General features: G+C 36.1%; 2 protein-coding genes across 5 annotated transcripts; both read left to right on the top strand.

Annotated features, from left to right (window-relative positions):
• Nucleotides 1-5: 5 nt before the first annotated feature.
• On the top strand, nucleotides 6-27,528 carry pnkd (PNKD metallo-beta-lactamase domain containing). 2 transcript variants are annotated; one of them, XM_028022725.1, is made up of 10 exons: nucleotides 6-185; nucleotides 435-550; nucleotides 1,713-1,825; nucleotides 2,035-2,093; nucleotides 2,247-2,339; nucleotides 2,633-2,796; nucleotides 4,487-4,573; nucleotides 5,017-5,132; nucleotides 7,960-8,129; nucleotides 27,492-27,528. In XM_028022725.1, the coding sequence occupies exons 1-10, from the start codon at nucleotides 37-39 to the stop codon at nucleotides 27,511-27,513; spliced, it is 1,089 nt and encodes a 362-aa protein (XP_027878526.1). In that variant the 5' UTR covers nucleotides 6-36; the 3' UTR covers nucleotides 27,514-27,528. The 2 variants fall into 2 exon arrangements, with proteins under 2 accessions (XP_027878526.1, XP_027878527.1); XM_028022726.1 differs by lacking the exon at nucleotides 27,492-27,528 and having other exon boundaries at nucleotides 7,960-10,543.
• Nucleotides 14,008-26,104, top strand: gmppaa (GDP-mannose pyrophosphorylase Aa). 3 transcript variants are annotated; one of them, XM_028022722.1, is made up of 13 exons: nucleotides 14,008-14,165; nucleotides 15,374-15,471; nucleotides 16,161-16,264; nucleotides 16,456-16,648; nucleotides 16,743-16,802; nucleotides 16,904-17,034; nucleotides 17,182-17,196; nucleotides 20,465-20,599; nucleotides 20,758-20,855; nucleotides 20,941-20,987; nucleotides 21,982-22,074; nucleotides 22,632-22,800; nucleotides 24,053-26,104. In XM_028022722.1, the coding sequence occupies exons 1-13, from the start codon at nucleotides 14,126-14,128 to the stop codon at nucleotides 24,151-24,153; spliced, it is 1,284 nt and encodes a 427-aa protein (XP_027878523.1). In that variant the 5' UTR covers nucleotides 14,008-14,125; the 3' UTR covers nucleotides 24,154-26,104. The 3 variants fall into 3 exon arrangements, with proteins under 3 accessions (XP_027878523.1, XP_027878524.1, XP_027878525.1); XM_028022723.1 differs by lacking the exon at nucleotides 17,182-17,196; XM_028022724.1 differs by lacking the exon at nucleotides 14,008-14,165 and having other exon boundaries at nucleotides 15,372-15,497.

Raw genomic sequence — 27,528 nt, 5'->3', positions numbered from 1 at the left:
TGACGTCATCACGTTGAGTTCAACGCACAGCAGGCTATGGCGCTTCCTGACTGGACAGTAACATCGTTGGCCGCTGCATCCTTCCTCTGTTTCTTGTGTTTGTTTTATCGGTGCAGACGGACCACCTTCAGGAAGCTGCTGAACAGGATAATGGCTCGAACCGAGAAGCCGCTGTTCCGAATCGCGTCAGTACAACTTCAGTTGTCGGTTTTCTGTCCGCGTAGCTTAGCGACATGTGTTGTTTTGATGGCTGTTGGTAGCAAGCCTACATTTTTCTTTTAGATTCGGGAAAACGTTGTTTACGTGCTAATAAATCAAATGTTTGTTAAAGTTTAAAATAAAATAAAAAACATACGGATATCTTGTTTATCTTTGAGCATGGTAACAATAATAAAAATTAAAAAAAAGCTGGGGTTATTGTGTTTTTTTTCCAGGTATACACTCTACACAAGGACCAGGCTGGGTTATTTGTACTACAAGAGGCAAATGAGGAAAGCCAGGGAGAATTATCCTGCTGGCCATTCCACAACTCATCCTATGGAGCTCAACGGTACCGATGCACATTCAGGGATTATTCACATTTTCCTAGCAGTGCAACCACAACGGCAGCATATTTTATTAGGATTTTATATGATAGACTGACATAAAATAAAAATAATTATTTTTCTAGCATATATTTGTAAAGCCCTCCATCTATTTGTATTCTTTCCAGTAGTTTCTGGACCTTTCCTGAATGGCTAAAAATGGTAACCAGCAAGTGTTTTTATATGTAGATATAATAACAGTAGTATTTTCATAGACACTCAAAGTAACTTAATATTTTTAGATCTATTTTTCTTGCCATTAGGTTGGAAACCATGTGCTTGTGGTAACATAATGTTCGATAAATATCAACATCTCCATAAAAGAAGAGGCATCCATTCTTTTGTGTTTGTCTGTGTTTAAGTTTAAATTAAATGTTGCTGTAACTCATTTAATTAAAGAATTATTGTGGGTAGGGATGGCTATGGGTAGGAAAATCTCCTGTAGCGGCCTGTATTACAACACATTTGAAGAAGCCTCTGACTGAAGTCACTCTGTTTTTCTATGACAGTCTCACGAATTGAATTTTCTAGTAGATATCAAATCATAATACATTTTTTAAGGTTTTTCTAAAGGTTCTGAAAAAACTTTGCGGCTCTAATCAAATTTTGTTTAGCTTGACTGTGGGCTTAAATAGCCAAATTGTAAAGGTTGCAGAGATCCCTGTGCTAAACTGCTTTTTTTGCAGACACACAAACACACACACACACATATATATATATACACTGCTCAAAAAAATAAAGAGAACACTTAAACAGGTGTTTCACACTTAAAGTGTTCCCTTTATTTTTTGAGCAGTATATATATATATATATATGAGTGGCTGCAAAGTTACACATAACTGCACATAACCATGAACCTACATGATGGCAGCATCCTGCTGTGATGCTTTAAAAAAAAAGGTTCACCTTCCATCAGAATAACAAACCCTGAGGAACAATGTAAAGGTGTAGAAAAAACAAAATGTTGTATTCTTCAGAATTATGTTGTAAATGTTTGTGTTTACAAGTTGTAAAAGGTTCAGCTGGTATACATTCTTCTGTAAACTTCAGCAGGGAAGTCATCTTATTTTCCATGGATTTATGGATTTTGTGTGTATTCTGATCTGTCTTCTTCTTGTTTGTCCACAGGTATAAAAATAATTCCCATCTCAGTTCTGTCTGACAACTACAGCTACCTTATTATTGACACAGCCTCCAGTGTTGCAGTTGCTGTAGACCCTGCAGACCCTCAAACAGTTCAGGTGAACACGTCAGCTGTCATTTCTTGTTAATACAGAAGCGTTTTGACACCTGAAGCTGTATTCTCGACAAATGTGGGAAGTATACTTTTTCAGGTTCCTGGTAAAATCTCCAGTGATGAAATGCTAAAGTTAAAGCATTTGTTATTAGTTCTCCTAGCTTACATGTAAATGGCACACTTTGTTGATGTTGTTTCTTTATAACTTTTCAGACTGTGCTTGAAGAAGAGGGAGTAATGTTAGAAGCTATATTTTGTACCCACAAGCACTGGTGAGTATCTGGTAATTTTGGAAAGCATACATTTAAGTATATATATACATTTAGCTTATTTTCAGCAACAAAATAAATCTAAATTAAATAACTTTTCAGATGTGTCAGTTCTGGCTGTTTTCCAAAAGTCTTTATCGTCTCTTGTGTTTTCAGGGACCACAGCGGGGGAAACAAAGGTCTGAAAAGGCTTCACAGCTCCTGTCATGTGTACGGAAGCGCAGCTGATAACATTCCTGGCCTCACACAGTAAGTACCAGCCTGCACGGGCAGCACACCAGACTTTCAAAGTTTGCCTTTTACTGTAATGAGTCGTGTTTTTTTCCCTCCGTCAGCGCTCGCAGCAGCAGCTGACTTCACAGTAAATTATCACGCAGCGATAAACTGTTCTTGTTTGTCTTGCGGGGGTTTATTTTAAATCGTAGGTCGTGGTGAATGACTTCCTGTTTTCTTTTTCTAGCTTTTACTTGTTTCTAATTACGTTAATGGTAATCAGCGTTAGTTTTGTGGACATCAGTTTGATTTATGTTTGTTCTTCCCAGCCCACTCTCACACAGAGACACAGTAAATGTGGGTCGGTTGCACTTTAAGGCCCTGTTCACTCCTGGACACACCGTGGGCCACATGATCTACCTCCTGGATGGCCAAGCAGTCGGTTCTCCCTCCAGCCTCTTCTCTGGGGATCTGGTGTTCCTCTCAGGATGTGGTCAGTTACACATCTTTTTTGATAAATGCTTGTTAGTTTCTGTTAAAATATGTTCAAACCCTTAACATTTATTTTTTTATCATCTTTTATGATCTTTTATTTCAGTGGCACATTGGCTCGAGTTCAAGTTCCTTTGCAGTTGTTCTGACAAACCTTTTGACCCTGAATAGTTCCTTACAGCAGGGCTGTGATATAGTCTGAAAAGTAAAAAAAATATTATTTTCCAGATCTGCTTAAGTAGTAAAAAAAATTAGTATAAAAAAACATAGTTTTTCCAGACTTTATTTCCTATCCCATTGCATAAATGCTGTTATCCTCCAATTCTTTCCTCACTTCCTTATGTTCTTCCTTCCTTTCCTTCTTTTCTTCCTTGTGGTCTTTTTTTTCCTTTTTTCTAAATTTACTTTTGTCCTTCCTCAGATCCTTTCTCAAGGCCTTCCTTCCTACCTTCTTCAAGTCCTTGGGTTCCTCAATCCTTTCTTCTCTACTTGTGTCCTCGCTTCTTTCTTGCTTTGTTTCATTTTTCTGTTTTTCTTCTCTTTGCATAAATTAATGTAAAGTTTTGAAAAACTCTTGCAAGCCAATAATTCTTTTTAAATTTATACTTAAATTACATCAGAGTTGTCTTGAAACTTTTAACTTGTAATCCATGGCATGCCATTCCCCAGAGGTATAAATATGATGCGACACATTCCTGTTAGACACTTTCAGAAATGGAAAAGACATGTGTTAGTCTTTATGAGTCAGAAGCTGGCTACAAAAGGTAGCTGCTTGTCTAAACTTGTTTATATCTAGAGTCAGAGCAAAAATTCAAAACTTTAAAACAACAAGAGGAACTGTGACAAACAAGGTTCCAGTTGTCTCACATTTATCTTGCTCTCACACATTGTGAGCATGATGGTAATGGAGGTAAAGTAAACCTCTGACGCTCACTGCTGGAAAACTGAAACAAAAGGAGACTTCTTTGGATCTCCAAATCCATAAAACAACCGTTGCATGCTTTCTACATACCGACCAGTTTTCTGTACAAATGTTAACCGCACTGAGACTTTAACTGGACCAAATGACACCAAGACAGATCTTTTCAGCATCAAACATTCCAGATTGTTAGTCAATGTTGTATTTAGATGTAAAGTCTTCATTAGCATAAAGTTATAAGAAAACCTTTGAACTATCATTTATTTGGGGAAAAAGCTGTTTTTTTTCCACCTGCATACTCTTTTATTAGTTTTTTTTTGCCTTTGGGTGATACTCATCATTATTTCCTCAACGTGTATTGAACAAGTAAGGACATGGGTCGAAGGGAAGATTGTGCAATGCTGAAAAACATCAATTTCACAACAACTTAGGTCAACTGGAAACAGGCCAGCTGTTGAAATAAAAGTGAAAAAATGCAAATGATAGGCTTTGATTTTATATTTCTTAATACTTTACAGTACCACTTGCTGTACCTATTAGGTTCAAATTTTTTCATCTTTTTTTTCAGATTGTCCTACTCATTTGCACATTTCTTTGAACTGTACTGTATTTTTTTCTTATGGTGTTGAAAAAATGGTCTTTAGTGTCCATTTGCTTTGGTACATGTTAAATTTCCCTCTAAGGGACAATAAAGGACATTTCTATTATTTTTTTTGATAAATACTCTGTATGCATTTGCTGTAACATGATGATTTGAACTTAATGTTTTCAGGGAGGATGTTTGAGGGCAGTGCCACAACAATGCTCTCCTCTCTGGACACAGTGGGTTCCTTAAGTGATGATACTTTACTGTGGCCAGGTGTGTAAACTGCTTCAACTGTCAGACAGCAAAGCTTTTTTTTCAAACTTCAGGTTGTAAACTTTAGAAACAAGAGTTCTTACAAAGTCATAAACTGTTTGGAAATGTGCTGAACTTGATTTCAGCTTTTCTCAGGTCTAGGTAAATATTTAGAAATGTATTTGTTTCCATACTTTATTTTCTTTTATTGTCCTTTCTGTCCTTCTTTATGGCCTTCTTTCATTTCCTTCCTTTTTTGCCCTTCCTTGTGTCCTTTCTTTTTTTCCTTCTTTTCTCTCATGTTTTTTCTTACCTCTTGTGGCCTTCCATTCTTCCTTCCTCAAGTCTTTCCTTCTTTTCTTATGTCTTTCCTCGTGTTCTTCCTACCTCGTAAAAGCTTTTAAGTCTCATGTACATGCAATTAATAATTTTTTTTTTCCGCGTGTCCTTTGACGACCCCGCAGGTCATGAGTATGCAGAGGACAACCTGCTGTTTGCTGCTGAGGTCGAGCCACACAACTCTGCCAGAGAAAACAAATGTCAGTGGGTGCTGCAGCAGCGAGGCCAGAAGCTTTGCTCGGTGAGAATAATATTTTGCCATTGTTATGCTCCTCAAGCCCGTCTTCCCAGAAAGGACTCGTGTTGTCCTGCACCCGGAAAACAAGGCTTATCGCTGCATCCAGTTTACATGCTGTCAAAGCCTGGTCTGCACACTCCCGACACCCCTCCTCCCTAACCTTCCAGGCTTACTGTAGAGCTTCATCTGTGATGCACTCTGCAGCTGGGCAAAGGCTCTCAGTTCAGGTCTTACCTGGAATTTAGATTGCTTTTTACCTCTTATCAATACAACATGACTGCAGAGGCTGTTCCATTAGTTTTTACCTCCCGGAGTTTTGTCAACCTCCATTTCCAAAATACAGCATGTTGCAGAAGTGTTTATACCTCTTGAACTTTTGTGTATTTGATCACCTGCATCTCATATTGCTTCATTTTTCTTTAATGTGGGCAAGGTGGATGAAAACACCTCAACCAATCAGACGCAGATCAGGAAATTGACTCAAAAAGGAAACATCTGTATGGAGCGCTACCAGTAAAAATCCAATCAGCAGCTGAATTTTATTGTGGGAAAATCTGTTGTAAAAAATATTCTATTATTTGAATACTCCATCGATTATTGTTACAATTAATCGAGTAATCGGGAAAAAAAATCTCTCTCTTTCTTTTTTTCAAAGCTCTCTCTCTGTTTCTGGGAGGGGAAATGCTGCCGTACTCCAAGCATCGCACCAGTCGATTTAAGAATGCTTATTGGTCCCCTAAAAATCGCTAAAAACCTGGAAAATTTGACATTATGCAGTTAGCACTGAACACGACTCATAGACGGAAGTGAGAGCGCTGCCCAACACAAACAATGATTCGGCCGGAACGCGGTGTGCGACATAATAAAGCATAATTTAACCAAACTTTAAGGCAGATAGATTTTCCTCGATGAATTTTAATAATCGAGGTAGTTGAATCATTCAAGGAATCGTTCCAGCCCTAAATCAGAGTAGAAGGAGGCTGAGGACAAATGCATGCCACAGTTTTCACGTTTTTATGTAGAAAAGCCTGTTTAAAATAATCCTTTTTGTTGTGCACTACTTTGCGTTATAAAATAAGAGCTCAATAAATTTTTTTGTTTTTGGTTGGAATATTACAGAAATTTATTAAAAAATATATAAAAGCGTACTAATATTTTAAGAGGCAGTGCATAGATAGATTTTCTACATCACATTTTTTACACAGTGGACAGTTGTTATTGGAGAAAAGCATGAACACATTTAATTAGATGTGACATTGTGTGAAAGCTAATTGGCCCATTATTTTCCTGTTCATGAAATAAAATCCCTACTATTTTACAGCTGGTTCCTGGCATCAGAGGCCAGTGTTCACTCATTTCTAATCCCAAAACAGAGCAGCTTTATGGTAACGTATTCCGTTCCAGGTGTTATTGGCTTCTGATTCGGGAATTTCTTTTGGAAAAGAAAGTCGCATCTGACTTCAGACAGGCGTTTTGGCTTTTCATGGAAGGGAAAGGCCAGGTGTTACTAATAAGATTAGCATAGACTCCAGTGTATCCGTGTGTCCTCTAAGCCATGGCAGTGTGATGGTGAACCAGTACGAACGACGCCAGGACTCTGACACTGAAGCAGCCTAATGAGATTCAGGCTCTGCTCATGTTTTCTGTTTGTGGCCGATTTTCATGAAGCTGCATGTCTGTTATGCAAAATGTATTCATAGCTTTTCTCACTTTAAAACTGCAAACTTAAATGTATTTTTGTGGAATCTTATGTGACAGACAAACACAAAGTTGAGCATAGATGGGCTATAACATAGAAAAAATAAACATTTTATATTGGACAACCGTTTTTATTTTTGTGGGACTCTGTGTAATCGCTGCACGTCTTGGACTTTGTGGTTGATCTACAACATTTCCAGTTTTCTGAAACTTGTAAATAAGTTTTGCTACAGTGTCGTGTTTGATGCTCGTTCCATGTTTTCTGTTAAAGTTTCATGCAACCATGAGACTGCTTCCCGATCCAGCCAGCAGTATAATTTTGCTCTTTGCTCTTTTGTCAAACGCATCTTCTTGGGAATCTGAAATATAAAAGAAATATACATGTTATATTCTCCTATGTATGTGAACTTATGGCCCACTATGTACAAGTTTTTTAAAGATTTGCATTCTTCAGGTTCTCCAGCATCAAGTAATTTTGGAACACAATTTTAACTTCCATTGCATCAAATATTTTGATTTGTGTCTACCTCTTTTGCACATTTAGAGATCACCCATTACTAAGTTTTATTCATCTTAGCCTTTGAGCAGCTTCCTTGATATATTCCTCCACATATTTGCTGAATTGCATTGGATTTAATTAAGGGGTACCAAAGGATACTGACTACAGATGCACAAATTTTGGGGGGAAAAAAATAGAAAACTATGTGTTGTTTTCCTCTCATTTTTATAATTATTTATGACTTTGCATTGGTTTTTCAAATGGAATCCTTTTAAAATATACTGAATGTTGTGGCTCTGCCTTTACAAAATCATTATGAATACTTTTGCCAAGAGGTACAGCAAACCTGAATGAATTCTGGTAAGTAATGATTATTCAGAAATATTTTTAATACCCTGGATACATATTCTTCAGCTACATAAGTCACTTCAGGGTCCAAAGATTGCAGCTGCAAAAATGTATGAATACACAAAGCAGTATTCAAATTGGGTCAGACATCCACTAATGTAAATCTGAGCTGATTTTCAGCTGCAGAAATCCTTTGCTGCATACATTTCCTTTCTACCAAAAAGAGAACAAAGTGATTGGAGCTTTCTGAGACTGAATTGTTTTTGTCATGCACTTCATTGTCAGAGCCCCTCTACTATCGGGGAGGAGAAGCAGTACAACCCTTTCCTGCGCAGCCACTCTGCAGAGCTCCATCAGGCTCTGGGCATCCAGCAGTTCCTGGATGAGGACTGGACCCAGTTCAGGGCGCGGGTCTTAGAGGAGCTGCGAAAACGGAAAGACCTCTTCAACAGGAGGTAGTAAAGCAGAAGACTGCACTACATAACGGACAAACCAGTTCTTTGGTTGGAAAATTTATGAATGGGCATTAAGACATTTTGAGCTGAATCTGTGACCAATAGGAATAGAAGTCCATCCTTATTATTTAATAGTAACATAGTAGTCTTATTTTCTCTCTCCAGGATTTTAGTGTAATGATAAATTTGTTCCTGTTTAGAGAATTGCATGTTCATCTTATAGTATCATACACATAATAACACACGTAGTGTAGACCTTCAAGAGTAATGTTTGGTCATTTTACAAATAGGTACAATCAGTTTTCTGTTATGGGTGATTTAAGTAGTTTAGCCTGCAAGGTTTTGAATTGTTAAATAGTTAGAACTCTTAGGACTTTTTGCTAATAATAATATGATACACAAGTTTCCGTACAGACCTTGTTTAACAGTCCAGCAGTATGTTTCTCTGACTGTTAAAATTTTGGGAATAAGTATGTAAACTTCAAAGGTAATGGTGAATTTAATTTAACAAATCCAATGATGGAGGTTTTTTGTTGGTATCTTTTCCTTTTTCTAGCGATAGTCTGGATTTTTCTACAGTTTGATTTGAGCCAAATGGAAAACCACTATTCCCTTGCTAAAGGTTTTTTGTTGTGTGCTCATCAGTGAATATTTGCTTTTTGCTTTTCAGCTGTGTCCATGATGGAGGCTTGTTTGTTTTAGAAGGGGATGTGTGAAATATTTACAAGTTGTCAGTGTCTTATCTGCAGTAGACGGGAATCAGAAATCTCCCAGTGTAGAGTAGCACAAAGAAACTGTGACAAATGGCGTAAACTGTAAGCTGGATGAGGACACAAGAGGCGATGGGGTTAAAGAGCTGCAGTAATATAAGATGACTTCGACTCCAGGTTTTGTATATATTGGCAATAAGTGCGGAGCATGTGGTAGCATGTGCTCAGTTCTTCTGAAACTTTCTAGTAATTTCATTTTACCAGTTAAACGCTGGAGTCCTCATGCTGGATCTTGACTTGCATACTACACAAATTTTCCACCTTCATCGTCTGACCTCCCATTACTCTGATCGCTGTTAACTGCAGGTAAAACACTGAAATGCTTTTCTCACTTATAAGAAAACAGAAGTAATATTTTAGATCTTAAAATGCTTCACTTTATGAATGTGAACAAAAATATGTGAAGGCATTGTGATCTAACTTCTGTCCCCCTACTGAACTATTATTGAAGGGAACATTTCGTATGGCAGCATGTGGAACTGAGACTGCATTTAATGGTGTTAAAACAAACAGGATTTGCAGCTAAATGTTCCAAATGAGTTAAAAACAAAAACGTTATTGTGATCAGTGTTTCTCTCTGAAAGATGAATCTTCACTGCATCGACTGAAGGAATGTTTGACCAGTTTAAAACTGTAGATACCAAACTTATTTACGTTTATAAATAAGGGTAAAATGGTAAATATTTTGGTACTGAACCATCGCGGTACGGATTTAATTTGTGGCTATATGAAGTCAGATAAAAAAAATATATTGACCACTTATCCAGAAAAGGATGGATATAAGCTTTTATCGCTTTCGGGTTGATTAAGCTACGACCTAAAGCCCTCCACACCAAACCAATGCAGGGATGACTGATAATAATGAGGCACAAGTTAAATATTAGGTTTCTTGATTTTAATGAACCGTTTACAGAATTAGTTTACAGTGATAAAAATACAGTGGATAAGGAGTGGTGCTGTAGGGAAAGAAATGTCCTGAGAGCAAGTTTATACGTATTTTATGTTGGTGTTTGGCTTCTTTTTCACTAAGTACGCGGCTAGAAACCAGCTGACATAAACACCTCTGTTGATGGCTCTTGAACAGCGCCATCTACTGTAACACCACTTTAATAACTGTTGCCATTGAATTATTGAGTTATGCTGTACTTATGCATTAGACAATATTCAGTTCTGTACTGAATGTTAATTTGTATAATATTGAGCCCAAATAAGTCAAAACAAACATTTTCGAATGTGATTTTTATTTTATTTTTTTATGTTAAAGTGACTTTGTTTGCTACTTTGGGGACCTATCACTGCTTGGGCTGATTTTATATTTCTGCCTTTCTTTGTGAGGGTTATTTTATGTTTAAAGTGAATCAAAGCAAAACCACTGCATTTTCTTTAAAAAGAAATGTAACTGTTGTCCATTATCTGAACCAAACGCAACCAGAAACACAGTTATGTACATATCTTTGGCTTTCATGACCACTTCACCCTAAATATGAAATACCTTAGGGGATGAATTATGCTGTGACAAGAGCTGACATCCTCTGTTGAGGTTTACTTAGGAACAACCTCCCTGTTAGCACAATAGTGATTTATCAGTGTGAAACTATCAAATCTGTGAGAAATGTTCAATAAATATTATTTTTATTGCTCCTTTCTGTTTGTCAGTGTTTTTTTTTTTATCTCTGTGAGTTTTTTGGTACTCCAATTAGATATGTTTGTAAATTATAAGATGTTTATTATGATTTATTGGTTTGAAAATAAATTAACTTTTGTCATTTTATCCCTGATATACAATAAATGCTGAAATTAATACATCTGAGCCTGTAGAAATAGCAGTGTATATATAAAAGTATCTCTTAACAGTTCTATATCAATAATTAATGAACAAAAATCAAATATAAACTTTTCTCAATGTCATCATTTATGCTCAGAGAATTTAGTATTTTAAGCTGTGCATTGTTATAGACCCTGTAGTCATGGACCGCCTCAATACTCCACATAATATTTTTATTGTTCATAAACCAATAACAGTCTAAAAACTTATGAAAATTAAAAGGGCAATGCATCGTAGTAATCACTGAACAATAATCATCACATTTGAATTAAACAAAACACTAAAATAAATACTTCAGTTAAAGATTATGGCAGAACGAAGACATTTTTGTCTTGGTTAATGTCAAGTTGTCATAACAAAGACAATTTGAAAAATGTCAACTTTGTATTAAAAGTGTCATGATTTACTGAATGACACTTTATGACAATAGTCATAAATATTCATGAAAACTTACTCATGTTTATGACAGGTGTTATGACATGTTTATGACGGTATCATGACAGTCTTATTCACAACCCGTCAAATAAAGTGCTACTGAAATTATAGAGGAACTGACGGTCAGAATTAATAGTAAATATTAACCTAATATATGCCATTCCTTTTTAATCAAAATGAAATTTAGATTATAAAGATGCAGAACTAGTTCTAGTCTATCACTACAGAATATTAAGATGTTCTTTAATGAGGGAATGAATATTGAAAATATTTGGGTGAGTTTATCAGACTCTCAGAATTAAAAGGAAATGGGTTTTATGGCTTCATTTTGACCCGAGTCCGTTCATTAATCTGACAGGTATAAAGAAATATGATGGGAAAAGTTTAGACCCAACTTTGATCTGCCATCTTTCAGAACCAAAATGGGCGTGTCAGAACATGCAGGCTAATAACTGGACCAGTTATTAGTCTGCATGTTATTAGTCTTCAATAACAGGCAGAACCACTGGAACTGAATGTTAAGAATTTAGTATTTATTCAGTTTGTATCTTCATTAGTTAAAAACTGTCCAAAACTGCAGCAACCTATAAAAAAACATTGTTTAGAAGCACTATAAAAGAAAACAATCTGTTTAGGCGGAGAAGTCGGTGAATAAAATAAATAAATCTTTAAACTTTAGATAGTTTGAAAGTGCTTCACATTCCTCTGCTTCTCCTCCAAAGGATGCCTACACCAGAGCCCCTTCACCCCTTGGTGACTGAAATGTTATTGCATTTTGTTTGATGAAAACTCACACCTTATTTGCATATGTTTGAGTTCTGAACACCAGAACTCCGGAGACTGTTTTACTTCAGGTTATGTTTTAATGAGGAGGAATGAAAGCAGACTCTTCCATTAGAGATGACTGCACACTATTTGCTGTCTTTATGAGTCTTTCAAACTGACAGCTGAGTTATTTTGCTTTCTGCAATAACTCTTAAATAACAACTTAACCTACTTTGTGTTGGTGCAAAAGATTCTCTGAGAAACAAGACAAGGACCTGAAGTTTCAGGTGACAGAGCGTTGTCAGGAAATATTAAGCCAAAATCTGGGATCATGTACTCACATTTTGTATCACTGCCAGGTTGTATTTCTCATTTATGGGAGTCTGGTTACACTGAACACAATTACATCACAACAACATAGCTTTTGTTTTGCTTTGTTTTTTTCTATTAAGAGAACTTACAAAAGTGTGAATACCTTCAATTATTTTTGGCTTGAATTGATTTGAAAGCTTAGTTGTTAATGTAATGGCTGATGTGCATATCTTAATGTTTTCTGCATTTTTGTGTTTCAACGTAATGGAAAAACAACAAGGCTGACCAAAACGTTGGACTGTCAGAATCAGTATTACTTTGTTGTTGTCCCAGTAGGGAAATTTTTCCTGCACCCTCGTGAAGAACATAAACACAAATACAATCACTGTGTGTTATGCTGAATAATATGAGTTAAAACAACATTTAATTTCGCTTTGGGATTAATTATGTATTTACCAGTGAATTGAATTGAAATAAAATAAAATTCAGACAGAAATATCTACAAAGATCATGCTAAAATATAAAAGTCATCACACTCAATCACATTTCAGATATTTAAATAATGGATTGATGAATTCGAGTTTGTCCATTTCTGACTATCTTTCCAGATGGTAAGGCGTCAAATCCATCATTAAGGGGACTGGTAAATGTCGCCTTTTGTGTGACTCTAAAAATCTTTCCGTTAAATAAAGTAATTTAGCACCAATAATTTTGTGAAACACTTTTACTGTTTCCTTCATCCTTTATTTCTCTCTTACTAATAAGTTGCTCCACTGGTTATTCTTTGATGAGATCTAAAGGCGGTGGTCTGGACTTTTTCTAAAATCTGAACTTTACTTTCTAAAATTGTTGGTTTTGGTGAAATTTAGTTTAGTAAGAATTGATGCACCACATAATATATAATTATAACTGTGTCCTCTGCAAACTTCAAAGTATGCATCCCTGTTCAAAGAAAAATGTTTTCAATTAGTTTAATAAATATAATAAAATTAAATTATAAAAGTAACTAAAACTATAAAACAGTGGAGCATAAAGAAGCTGATTGGACTTAAATTGAAGTCAAACTAAACCCGAAGTGAAAAAGTGAGTTCCAGGTGGGATTTTAAAGAATGTATTGGTTCTGCAGAGTGAATGCTGAATGCCAAGAAACACACCAGATAGGTCAGGATTAAAAATGTGGGGACATTTTCAGCAAGTTTAGGTTGCAAAACAACATCCCAGCCTTAAAGCATTTCTCTGAGCATTTACTCTAAATGGAAAGAGTATATAACATTTTCCAACCTATGAAGACTTTGTTGTTCACCTAACCAACAGGAAAGAAGAGCATTAATAGAGAAATTGTTGGAGCTGCAGACATCCACAATTCAGATGAAAGAAGCTGTTAATAGGACACTTGGGCAAGCCACATATCTGGCCTTATTAAGCAACAAGAAAACCATTGTTTAAAGAAAGGCACAAAAGTTTCTACAGTCAAGGTTCATTAATATTTAGGCTGTATGTGCGGTTTTGTTGTGTAAAATAATATTACATGTTGAGTTTTGATGCTTTGTATTCATTTCTGTATGTCTTGTAACAAAATACTAAGAAATAAATGATTCCATCTTTCTTTATCTTTGACACTTACCAATGATCAGCGTTATAGACAAACATTTAAAGTAACAACCGTTCAAATTCTGTTTTGTTTTACTAAATCTTAAGATATTTTTTAAGATTTCTAGTTTAGAAACTGAACAACGCCTCTTAAATCCCGTTCTGCCACACACTCTGCTCCGGGTTTTCACGGTAATCTCGTGACGTCACAGGTGGCACGTGGATGCGGAAGTGAGCAGCCAGCTGTTACAGGTTGACATCAGGCAGGTGTTCTGGCACAATACAGCTCCTCGGTCAACATGCTGAAGGCGGTCATTTTAATCGGAGGTCCCCAGAAAGGTGAGAGTCCACCTGCATCCTGTCCTGTCTCCATAGTCGGTGGTTTTGGTATTATTGAAGGGAAGCTAAGCTGCTAATGCTAACAAACTGGCTGAGCTTGTTTATGTGACTGACGTGGCTTAACCCGAAGACACACAAATCAAGACATCTTCTAGTAATGTTTAATGTCCACACGTCTATGCTCTCAACCTATTTAAAGCCGAAGGAGAAACTCTTTTGCAGTTACACTTGTACAAGATTTATTTTGCCACTTTAATAGAATAAGTATATCCTATATTCTCCCACAATGGGGAAATTTCTGTGCAACAGCAGCAATATGACAGGCAATGTATGTAGATCCACTCAAAAACAGAAATGTATAAAAGCTGAATAAAGAATAAAAGAGCAACATTTCAGCATAAATGTTGTGTTTTTCTAAAAAGAAATGCTGTACAGCTGATGTGAACTTTCTAATCGTAGTGAGGAAGAGACACATCGTTCTGGATCAGCTGCAGGTGTCTGATTGACATTTTAGGCAGACTGGTGAAGACACTATTGCAGTGATCAATGTGAATAAAGATAAACACATGGATGACCTTTTCAAAATCGTGTTGGGACATTAGTCCTTTAATCCTGGAGGTATTCTCCAGGTGATGGAAGGCCAACTTTGTAACTGTCTTTGTGTCTCTGAAGGTTCAGGTCTGACTTCATCAGTACAACCAGATTTCACACCTGATCACTCATTTCTAGATATAACAACCAAATCTGTGTACTCTCAGACTCTATATCTATATTTATGCTGACTGTTGTTGTTCCTCTTTAGGTCCAAAAGTAACAACTTCAGTTTCAACTGAAGACAGCTATGGCACTTTCACTTTTTTTACACCCTGACTTTTTCTTTTCTTTCAGTGCCTGTAAGGGTTCAAATGGTGACATTGTAAAGTAGAGCTGTGTGTCATCTGTGTATTTATGGCAGCTATTTGTATTACTTATTGTAATTTGAGAAAGTGGGAGCATGTAAATATTAAATAAGAGGGATGCCAAGATGGAACCCTGGTGTACCCCTGATGGGATTTATGTTAGCTCAGATGAAAAGTTACATGTTGTCACAAATAAGTCTCTGTTCTTTAGGTAAGACTCAAATCGGTCCAGTGTTGTTCCAGATAATAATATATTACAATGTGTTGTTAAAGGCAATCTGTTTTTTTTTTTTTTTTTTTGCTTTTCAGGGACAAGATTCAGACCATTGTCTTTTGAAGTTCCCAAACCATTGTTTCCAGTGGCTGGTGTCCCCATGCTTCAGCACCACATTGAGGCGTGTGTCAAAGTGAGTGCCTCTCTCATCACTCCCAGGTTGTGTATAGATGTACAGTTTCATCTCAATAAACGAGAATTTGTGATTTCTCTCAATTTTGAGAGACTGATAAATTGCATTTATGCACACTGCAATGCAACATGAAATTATATTTTTTGGGCACTGACCAGTAGTACACTCACTACTAATAATAGTGAAATAATTATTTGTAAACATTGTAGATAATGATGATAGCTTAATGGTGCATTTATTCATCTGTTAAATTATCTTTGCATTTTTACTCGCTGACTTTAAATAGTTTTAGTCATTTAATTATTTAGGTTTTAAATTGTTCTTCTGGGTCCGGTGTTCTGAGAAAGCATATTATTGGTTAAAGCTTGTACATTGTGACATAACTTTACAAAGTGATGCAAAGACTGACTGCATGTTTCCTTTTCTGACCCAACTTCACTTTTTCAGTGAGGTTTTTTGAAACTTAAAATGATCCGTCATTTATTTTATATTAGAGTTATTTAAATCGAGCCACAAACAAATTATTATACCTTTGAATTTAAACCTTTACCAATTGATGAGCATGTTGCGTGTTAGGGAAACCAGCTTTATCCATAATTTTCATGATGTTTTTTTGACAGTCTTTGTTTCCTTTCAAATAAATTTTCTTGTTCTTTTTCTTTTTGTTTTGTTTTTTGTTTTTTGTTTAGGTACCAAGCCTAAAGGAGATTTTGCTCATCGGCTTTTATCAGCCAAATGAAGAACTGAACCGATTCCTGTTTAATGCGCAGCAGGAGTTTAAAATGTCCATTAGGTGAACAAGAGAGCTTTTATTTTCATCATTAGAGAAATCCATGAAAAAAACAGTGGCAACATTTTTCTTTAAAACATACGTATCATCTTTTGTTATTTAAATCCATGGGAAAGGAGGAACTTTACAGCTCTAATGCACCAACATTGCTAAACAATTACAGCTATCGCTTTGTTCCCCTCTCTGCACTGCAGGTATTTACAGGAGTTTGCAGCCCTGGGCACTGGAGGGGGCATTTATCACTTCAGAGATCAGATTCTCTCTGGCAGTCCAGAGGCTTTCTTTTTTCTGAATGCTGATGTTTGCTCAGCGTTTCCTCTCACAGAGATGCTCAACTTCCAGAAAGAGCACGGAGAGCCAAACAGTTTTGTTATTCTAGGGACAACGGTGAGATTTTACGATTAGTGGCCACTGTTGCTTTGCTCACTGTTATTAAAACTTTTCTGTCAGACTCTTAATGTGAAAACTTCTCGACTCTCAGGCAAACAGGAAGCAGTCCCTGAATTATGGTTGCATTGTGGAGAACGAGGAAACAAATGAGGTATTCACTGCCCCTTATCTGGTCCACCTAGCCATTCATCAGTGTTAAAACTTTGAAAGACATTGAAAATGAGACTTTAAAATTATTATTTTTTTGTTCAGGTTCTGCATTATGTGGAAAAGCCCAGCACGTTTGTGAGCGATATTATCAACTGTGGTATATACCTGTTTAACCCAGAGATCTTCCAGCACATCGGCGCCGTCTTTCAGAAGAACCAGCAGGACATGTTTCTGTAAGTTGCAGCACTTTTCTCTTTCATGAGGGTCTGAGGCTGCATGTGGATACCATTTTCTCATTTCTTTGATCCTCTTCATTTGTTTACTTTTTTCCATTTCTTCCCTTCTATGCCATGTTTTCTGTTTCCTTATTCAATCATCAGCTATCCATACGATGGGTAAGTTGGTATGTTTAGGCTGTGTGGTGTGACGTTAGAACAACTAGAGTATGTGGCGAGTTTGAATGCACAAAAAGCTGAGATAACAATGGTTTTTGTGTGAATGCTTGCCTAAATCAGTTTTCTAAAGAATGCTTTGTGTTTGTTGTTGAGACTTTTGTTTATAAGGTGGCCCTTTATTTTTTTGAGTAATTTACTTCAAATCAGAGAAGTGGATATCTAATATATTTTTTGTTGAAAAGAATCCGTGAGTCAAATAGATTTTCTTCTAAATAACAAACTATCCTGGATTTGTCTGGATATTCTGTCTCCACCACCTGCTGGTATGTTTGTTTCTTCCTTCAAATGGTTGCCATCACAACACTTTGATATATTCAGTTGGCTTTACTTGGTCAGAAAAATCCTGTAGTCTGTGATCCTTCAGCTGGCGCAGTTGTAAGGTGTGTGATCCCCCAACTGCCTTAGTGTGAACACCTATTTTTATCTAAACCTTTGGTAACTATGAAACTTGTGTAGCGTCTCCCTAACGTCAGAATCATTGACAGTACCTTGGAAAGTGATATTTTCCTTCCTGTTTAGGTATTTAGTCAAGAGGAATTACCAAAAATGTCAATGTGCAAATCTGGTGGAGACTCAACTTCAAAGTGGGACAGATAATTTTAGTAATCAAGTGTTCTATAAATTTTTCTAACGATTAATCTATTAATCAGATAAAAAGAATTTGGGAATTGTACAGATTTTTTATGTAACAACACCATGTAAATATGCAAATAAATATTTCAGTTCCTTTTTTAAAATAAGAAAACAAAACATTTAGTGCTGAAAACTCAATAACATAGCATTCCTTAGTGAAACTGAACCAGGTGAAGATAAAGCTGTTCCACTTGAGGAGTTTTGGGTGAAACATACAAAGTTGTTTTTATCCTAAATGCAAAATGTAGATATAATTCATACAATTTTGGCTTAATTACTGCTCTGAATAAGCTGTTCTTTCAGCAAATGGCCTTTTTTGAGTCTGTATGCTCCTGTTTACAATCAATTACTAAATTAGTTGAAGATTAATCTGATTAATCGTTTCAGCCCTACTTCAGAGGCTTGAATGAGACAATATGATAAAGGTCAAAGGGCGTGAATACTTTTACATACATTCTAGACTTTAGTATTTTTTAATCATTATTTATCTGTATGATTCATGTAAAATGTCTAACAACCAAGAGAGACAAACTTATGCCCAATGGTCTAACACATTTTACAAAATGGTTTAAAGGCATAAAATGGAAATAAACTGGCAAAGGGGCAAATTGACCTGGAGTGCATTTGTTTAGTCTAGAATAATATTTATAGTGTTGGAGTCAGAGCAGAGTAGGTGAAATTTTGTTGGGGATCCTCTATGCCTTTTTCTTTTGTTTGTTTTATTCTTAACTTTAGAACATTTTACCCTCCTACATGTAATGCTTGCAGCTGCTTACATACGCTTAAACACCACACTGCTCTCACAATGGAACACAAAGGACATTTAAGAAATCTGAGGAAAAGACAACCCGCACCATGAATAATTCACCTGCTAACATCAATGGACCTTAACTGGAGCGGGTGCTGAATCAGCAAACTTTGGAGCACATCAGAGATTCTTGATAGAAATGAGAAGGACTTTACTGCAGTCTCTCAGGGATTGCTCTGCTTTTTCTCACATCCACTCTTCTCTTAGCAAGTCTTCGATTATGGGTTTGATCCTTTAAAATATTCTTTTTCATCAATATTTAAGACTCTCTTTGATCTTACAATGCACCAAGTCAGATACCCTGATTAATATGGAGAATGTAAACTCTTCTTTAAGAATTTTTTTGGGAGGAGTTACCACCAAGTAATTAGCTTTGGTTTCACCACTGAAGCCATCAAAGTCTACATGCCTTTTATGTGTCTCATCTGAAACTGCAGGCTAGATAATAGTTTAATCATAGCTGTGTTTTATTTGTTAAAGAAAAGCGTCTTTCGGAGGAATCTGGGTTACTGGGGACAGCATGTGACATACAGTAGATGTAGAGCGGGTGCTCCATGTACAGAGGCTAATAATAATGTATAATAATAACAGGTTTGATTCCTAACCTTGAAACCTTTGCAGCATGATCCTTTTCTCTTATTACCCGTTTGATTCTCGTCAATAAAAATTTTGCAGCAAACTCTTAAAATAATGGAAGAAAAACTAGATAGTTTTGTTACTGGATTGTTTTTTTGTTTACAAGTTATGTCTTAAAAGTAGATAAAATATGCTTTTTTTGTTTTAAGCATTTGAATATAACAATATAATTGAGGTTCCTGTGCAACCTGCAGCTGGATTTGTTTATTTATTTGGATCTCTATTCACTATTGCCATGACAATGTGGGGTCCACATCATAAAAATAACATTAATAACACAATTTATACAACAATAGTTTCAATGCATATTGATTCATAAATGTGCAATTTTACCACTTTACATAATAAAATAATTAAACAGGAGTTTCATGTTTTCATTTATCTAAAAATGGCCGCCTTTTGTCCAGCAGTCCTTTTGCGTGGTGAAAGAGTAAAAACATCTTACAGCAGGCTGTGTATTAACAATGTGGCTAAATAAAAGTTGATTAAAACCTTTAAAAGAAAGAAAAAGCATAACGGTAATTTCAACCTAAACCTTTGTGCATACTGATAATATTTATGTATATGGAACAGCTCAGTTGGACTAATTGTTTGGTTATTTTTTTCTGAATCGAGTTTAGAGTGACATCTTCTTCTTAAATTGATGCAAACACAATGGTTCTTGGAAACTGATGCCACTGTAATGTGTTCCAGCCCACAACCCAAAGCTTTTCATTGCATGCTTCACGTCTCCTTTGCTTTTTAGTGATTGCTTTATATCACAACATACATGTTTGTCACAATTATTATCACAGTTTTAGGTCAATTCCTTTAATTTTTTAAGAAGACCTTTCATGACATACTGCCATGTTTTACAAGGTTTTTTAGAAAATTCAAATGCAATGATTGTTTTGGAAACATTCTATTTTTATGTGGACAAGCCTTGAAAACTTTAGTTGCCGTTTACGTACCACCAATTTATTTTAAGTAGCTTGTGCAGAAGAAATTTTAAAAAACTCTTGAGTGGGAAGGACAAAAAAACTGCCGTTAGCCCAAATGCCCACGTTGTCCTAAAACTTCATAAAGTTTTTATTAATTGTTGCCTAAACCTTTGAAGTTTTCAGCCTAAGTCTGACAATCTGTTTGGTGCAGAGAGGAGCCAACCAACGGCTGGCACAGAGCGGAAGCCATCAGGCTGGAGCAGGACATATTTACTGCCCTGGCTGGACAGGGCAAACTCTACGTCTACAAAACTCTCAGCTTCTGGAGCCAGATTAAATCTGCAGGGTGAGTGAAACATTTTTACCTGCCGCATCACAGACATCGTGATCTTTTATGTGGTCACAGCAAATCTGGTAACCCACTCAGTTGTGAGTCATTCAGACGAGAATCTGATTTGTTTCTGCTTTGGTTTGCTGTCAAACTATTTTTGTTCCGTTTCACAGGTCTGCAATTTATGCCAGTCGATTGTACCTCAATCAATATCACACAACTCACCCTGAAAGACTGGCTCCTAATAAAGAGGGAGGACCCAAAATAACTGGTACGACTTATAAACTTGCTGTGCATCCACCCCAAAAAATATTGACTGGTACACGTCAACTCACACTCACTTTCCTTCTGCCCAGGTAATGTCTATATTCATCCTACAGCCAATATTGATCCCACTGCTGTGGTAAGAACTCTAAATAGAAACACAATACCTCTGTTTAAATACAGCAATGTAACAGTAGCCAAGAAGACATCAAATACAGCAGAGGCAGACTTAGTCATACTGGGGCGTGGGATCCCTCTACTTTATTATTGCATGCATTTCTAACACTTATTGGTATAAAACCTACTGGTAGGTGATTGTTGCTTATTGCTACAAGTCGGCTTCATCTGTTAAGTGGTGGTGCTCTCAAAATCTCACTTGTTAGCCTCTTGTTTTTGAAGCAATGCGATCGTGGTTCGCTTGATCGAGGTCAGAGGTGACCAGTTTGTTTTCCCAAAAAGTCACATGAGTAACTTTAATTGTTGCTGAGGGCTTCCTCATTGTCCTCTACTGGTAACAGTCAGTGCAACTAAGCATAAATAAACTCCAACGTGCCTCACTGACAACTGAAACTTTACATTACATTACATTCCAACATTTTAAACTTTAGCATATATTATTTATTTTAAAGGATTATTGATATTATTTATATTATATTATGTTAATATATATAAGATATATATTTTATTATATATAATACATGATATATTGTAGATATTGTTAGATATAATACAATCTAATATAATAAATATTATTATTTATTTATATATAAATAAATAATTTATTTATTTATTATCCTATATTATCTTGATCAATGCTACTAGTATCTGTGGGGAGCATCTGCTGCTGTCCAACTGACTAAATATTACATTAGTATGTAAAATGCAAGTTCATCACACATAAAATATATTAGGCAACAGTTTTTGCCTAGAATTTGTTTGTGAGAATATCTATAAAAGTCTAGATTATTTTCCGTTTTGACTCCTCATGATTCAGTCTACCTCTCAGATAATTAGTGAACATTTTCCATAGTTGTGCAATGGACTAGTGAAATGTTACCCTGCCATGTATTTTGTTGTGATGAGTTTGGGTTCTTTTTTTAATTTTTTATTTGCTTTTGTATTTATTTTTGCAGTTAGGTCCCAACGTCTCCATTGGCACTGGTGTTACTATCGGTGCTGGGGTCAGAGTGCGAGAATCAATCATTCTTCATGGTGCAAACCTACAGGTAAGCCATTCTGTGCACTAAACTCTGAAGTGAAACGTTATTATAATGTTTTCTTTTAATTTAATATTTTCTTACCGAGTAAAAATGTTACATTTTGCTTAATATTAAGGTGACCTTAGAGCTAAAAATGAAACTGTCTTTATATTTTAGTGCCGGCATTATCTATCCTTCGCATCTGACATCCCTAAAGTACATCATCACCCTCATCTGTCTCCAAAAATATTGTTGCCACTGCCTGGCACAAAGATGTCATGGTTAACGATTTTCAGGCTGCTATAATTTAATCCCACGTCTCCTGTGAAGACCGGGGGACATTTAAACTGGATTTATTCCACTGGAGATTTATTGGCTTTCATTGCATAATGCATACAAGGCCAAATTCTTAGTTGATGTATTCCTCTAAATAAACGCTCCCTGCTGGATGTCTCAATATTATTTTACTGGATATCTGAAATCCATTGATGTTTTAGTCAAAGTACAATCAGCTGTTAATTAATTCTTGATTACAAATGATTGTTACCTTATTGCGTCTTTTTTATTATTGCATTCTTTTTCAGGATCAGTGCTGTGTTTTGAACAGCATTGTGGGATGGGATAGTACCATAGGCAAGTGGGCAAGAGTAGAAGGAACTCCCAGTGACCCAAACCCAAATGATCCATTTGCAAAGATTGACAGCGAGACGCTCTTCAGAGATGGAAAACTCACACCTTCTATAACTATTCTTGGTAAGCCTCGCTGAATGTCTTTGTTTGTGACATTATGTGTATTACCCATGTCGGACACAAATGAAGTGGAGGGCTCTACTTCCTAACTAGGTAACCTCTAAAGGCTGGCTGCCTCGGATTTTATTTCAGTTCATCAGAGTAAATTGGGCTGTAGGCAAAACACTTTCATCAAATGTTTATTTTTGAAAACCGCACATCATTTACCTTCTCCTTCACAACTTTCTGTTAGTCTATAAGGCTGCGTTCACACTGGAGCTCGAAGTGACCCAATTCCGATTTTCCTTTTTTGTCAAGTCGGATTTTTTGCCGTGACCTTTCGCACTTCCAAATATATGCGACTAGTATGTGATCTCCAGTGTGAAATGCGAACAACCTGAAAGTGTCCCACATGCGCAGTAGAGGGCGCAATAACGTCAGCGTTCTCAGTGTTTTGCCAACTGCCATAAAAAGAAGAAATGCTCAGTGTTTTTCAGAAGTACACATGGATGCTAACAGTGGAGCATAGCTTATGATCTTGAAATTGTTGTTCTACCGGAACCAGCACTTTAACAACTTAATCCTCATGCAGTCCGTCATGGTTGTTGTTTTTCTTCCCACTTGCGCGTATGAGGACGCAGAATAGTGACGTTTGTCGAGTATTAATGACGTTCAGGTCGGATGAACGCGACCTGGACGTTGGGTCACATTTGAATCGGATACGTATCGGATAACCAAGTGGCCTGGGTCGCATTCAAAAAGAATCCAAAAGTCTTGAAAAGATCAGATGCAGGTCGCATTACGTAAAAAAATCGGAATTGGGTCACTTCAGGCTGCAGTGTGAACGCAACCTGTGTAAGTGAGTAAAACTTTGTTTTACAAAGCATTTTTCAATATATAGATACTACAACATACTTCAATATAGGCACTAGGTAATAGTGCATAAAATCCCACAAGAATTAATAAAAAGCAGATTAAAAATATGTTTTTAACTGGCTTTTAGGAGTGATAGCCAGTCAAGTCCAGAGACACAAAATCAGAAAATCCCAGTCAGTTAGATTGAATTTGTAGTCATGAAACAAGATGTGTACTGTACATTAATGGTGATTAATTTTTAATAGAGCAAAGGACAGAACTTTTTGAGGCGCTGCATCCAATTTAAATTTCTCTTATCACACTGACTGTGTTTTGACTGAGAATTCATTTTTTGCTCTCATTATTGGTGTAATTTTTTTGTTTTCTGCACAGGATTTAAAGCTCTTTTCTTTCTCCTCAGGTTGCAACGTGACCATTCCTTCTGAGGTGATCATACTGAACTCGATTGTGCTTCCACACAAAGATCTGAACCGCGGCTTCAAAAACCAAATCATCCTTTAGTATCTGCTTCACTTCTGTTCCCGTCAACAATGAAGGCTGCTGCTGGCCAAGCCCTGGCTCTGATGGAGAGTTACTGTACATAAGATGTTTAAGATGGATATGAAAAGCCTTCATTAAACTGTTTTTGAAAAATAGGTGTTTATATATTTGTTCTTAAGAATTTATGCAACACTGGGCAGCCACATGCATGTTGATTTACCTTGAGTCATGCCAATATATCATCTCAATATATATTCTTTTAGGCTCGCTCTTCTCTCTGCAATTTTCACTTGTCAACCTAAATGTGAGGGGTAATTCTTTAAAATAATAAAACAAAACCTCTGGTAATTTGATGTGATCACTTTTTTCCAAAAACATTGATCGAAAGCTTTTAGTGGCTTCCTTGTTAGACTCATGAAATTGACTACCATCAAAAAAATCAACAGGATTTAAGACTTGGGCTGCAATCAAGTAGCATTGCCTTTCTAAATGTGGATTTGCTCCACCTCTGTACCATGCATACTTAAACAGTGCCTTGGCAATCACTGGAGAAGCTGCTCCAAATTATTCCTTCAGCTTCTTTAACATTTACTTATTAAGCCCTTGAGCTCTCGTGATCACTTCAGCAGTTTTGTTCAAATTAGTGTAACAAGAGTCTCTATTAGAGATGAAAATTTTGGTGCTGGAGCAGCCGCGTAATGATTTAATCATGTCTGTTAATGTACAGTATTTTCCTGTGTTGATTTGAGGTTTGTTTTTATTAACTGTCTTAATGGAGATGGCTCTCTGTTGGCCTTTACTGCGGTCTGCAGGAATCTCATCAGCACAGATCAAACTTAAACGTTAGAGGCGATCCTAAAAATCATTACACTTTCATCTCCTACAATTGTTGAATTCACACTTGAAGGTTGATGAAAATACAAATATAGAGCAATTATCTGTAATGGTATTGCTTGGAAATCCTAAATGTTGAGACACTTGGCAGTTTTTCTTTCTTGCAGAATAATGAAATTCTTAAATTATATTTTACAGCATTTCTTCGGTTGTTTTTGCAAACTTTCTCTTCAATCAGTAATTCATTATTAAAATTTTATTCACTTTTGAAATTGGCAAAAAGAAATACATTTTAATATATTTTGCGACTGACTGTTTTGCAATCTGCTTTTCTTATTCATGACACTGATGGAAACGTCTGCATCCAAACAAGAATATTTGCAGGTGGATCTTGAAGTAGAAAATTATCAAAATGGGCGTTAATTTCTGTAATTTGTTTCAAATGTGAGTTACTAACTGTTACATGATAATTAAGGTCAGAGGTCTGCAACTTGTGGCCATAAAGCTGCAAAAGGCTCTTTAAACCTTCGACAGTGGCTACTAATAACTTTGAACCCACAAATGTTTTAGAATTTGTTATAACTAATGCAGCTTATAGCGATTTATTCATGATTTTTATGGAATAATTACATCATTGAATTTTTAGTTATGTGTTGTTTTTTTTACTATTTATCGCAAATCTCAACATTACATAGAAGAAAATATGTATCCATACTCTTTGTAAAGGTTTTTTTTTTTAAGATAAAAAATGAGTAAATATGGTTCTTTAACTATTTTTCTTTGGTAGATATTTATTAAAAATTATACTGTGTTTTTAAAGTTAACATTCGCAGCTCTAAGCTAGTTTTATTTACCTAGAATGGAGGTAAAAATGGGTTTTTGGATTGTCAAGGTTAAAAACCCATGGTGTAGAAGGCCATGGCCCCACATTTTTGTTAAACTCTATTTAGTTTTGGTCTTATGTGATGTTGTCATTTTCTGATAAACTTTATTTCTGGTTTCTATTCGCTGTAATCAATACATCGTAATCATTGAAGCACTTGAAATGTGTCACTCTGTTTCATGACTTGTTGAATTAGTGAAGTAATGTACTTTTCAAAGACCTTCTGATTTATTCAAATGGACACACTATGACCAACTTCAGTGCCATCATAACTTCATTTGTTATGTGATGAAAAGTAGTTCAAGACCCTTACCATAATGGCAGCCTGGCAAATGTCTGACTGGCCAAAATTAGCCCATAAAAATATCTGTTCACTTTATTTTAACTATGATTTATCTGGATACTCAACCTCAAACATCTTGTCATATGTATTCCTTCATGTAGGTTGCTGCATATTCTTCAGATTTTGTCACTAAGTATAATTGAGTCTGTAATTCCTTTGATAAAAAATATATATTTTTGAGCTCCATCACACATTATTATGTACGTATCTTGATGCTTTTTACATCTAGAAGCTGAAAAAATCACTGACAGAACAGAATGAATGAATTATAGGGAAAGACTAAGTTTATTTATGTGAACTGAATAACTTTTCACAGACTCTCACAAATCTGAGCTAAATTAATTTTGCACAGAATAATGAGCGAAAATCTACATAATTCTCAATGTGGAAAACTGATAGAGACATAAACCCAGAAAACAATAAAAAAATGTTGACTTAATGAGTCTTAAATAAAAATGCAAGACACACCTGTCAGAGTTCTGCTTATAATAAGTTTGCCAAAGAACATATATTCTAGACTATATCATGGTGTAGCTGTTGGTACTGTTGCCTTACACCACTGGTTCCCAAAGATTTTCTGGGCCCCCCTATGGATTACAATAAAATCCCCCAAAAAATTGAAAAAAAAATCAACTGGGCACACACATCGTTCAACCAGACATAAACCTATACACATATTTTATTTTCAAACTCCACTGAACTTTATTTCACACTTCAGGTAGCAACAAAACACACTACAAACCATCTTTACAAACACTTTTGTGTAACTGTTTTTTTTTTTCATTCATTCATACCGCTTCCCGCGCCTCCCCTGCAATGGCACTGTGCCCCCCCCCCCCCCCCCCCAGGGGGCGCACCCCACACTTTTGGAACCACTGCCTTACACCAAGAAGGTTCAAGGTTTAAATCCTGGCCTTTCTGTATTTTTGCTGGGATGTTTGTAATATCTTACCTCATGACGCCCCCAACCTCCCTGCCAGTAGCTGCTGCAGACGGAAACCCTTTTGCTTGTGACCCTGAATTCACTGAGTAGAGATAACTGGCAGGTGTTTCTTTATCCTCTCGTTTCTCAATTATGCTCTGATTTATATTAGTCTATTACATAAAAATCTCCCTAAAAATAAACTTTAGGTCGTATCATCAAAAAACATGAAAATGGTGAACAGATATGCTTTCATGGCTGACTTTTAAAAAATCCCTAAACAAAAACTGAGATGTTTGTAAGTTCAGCAGACAAACATGTCTGCTTGGGATGATGGTGGAAAGATAAACTCAGCACCTCTTTTTATTTGCTTCCAGGCGCCGTGTGAGTGTGTGCTAGACTACAGCTCAGGAG

The sequence above is a fragment of the Xiphophorus couchianus genome, chromosome 7, assembly GCF_001444195.1.
Source record: "Xiphophorus couchianus chromosome 7, X_couchianus-1.0, whole genome shotgun sequence".
NCBI classification, from domain to species: domain Eukaryota; kingdom Metazoa; phylum Chordata; class Actinopteri; order Cyprinodontiformes; family Poeciliidae; genus Xiphophorus; species Xiphophorus couchianus.
Note: the sequence above shows the minus strand (reverse complement) of the source record. Positions and strands in the feature narration are given on the sequence as shown.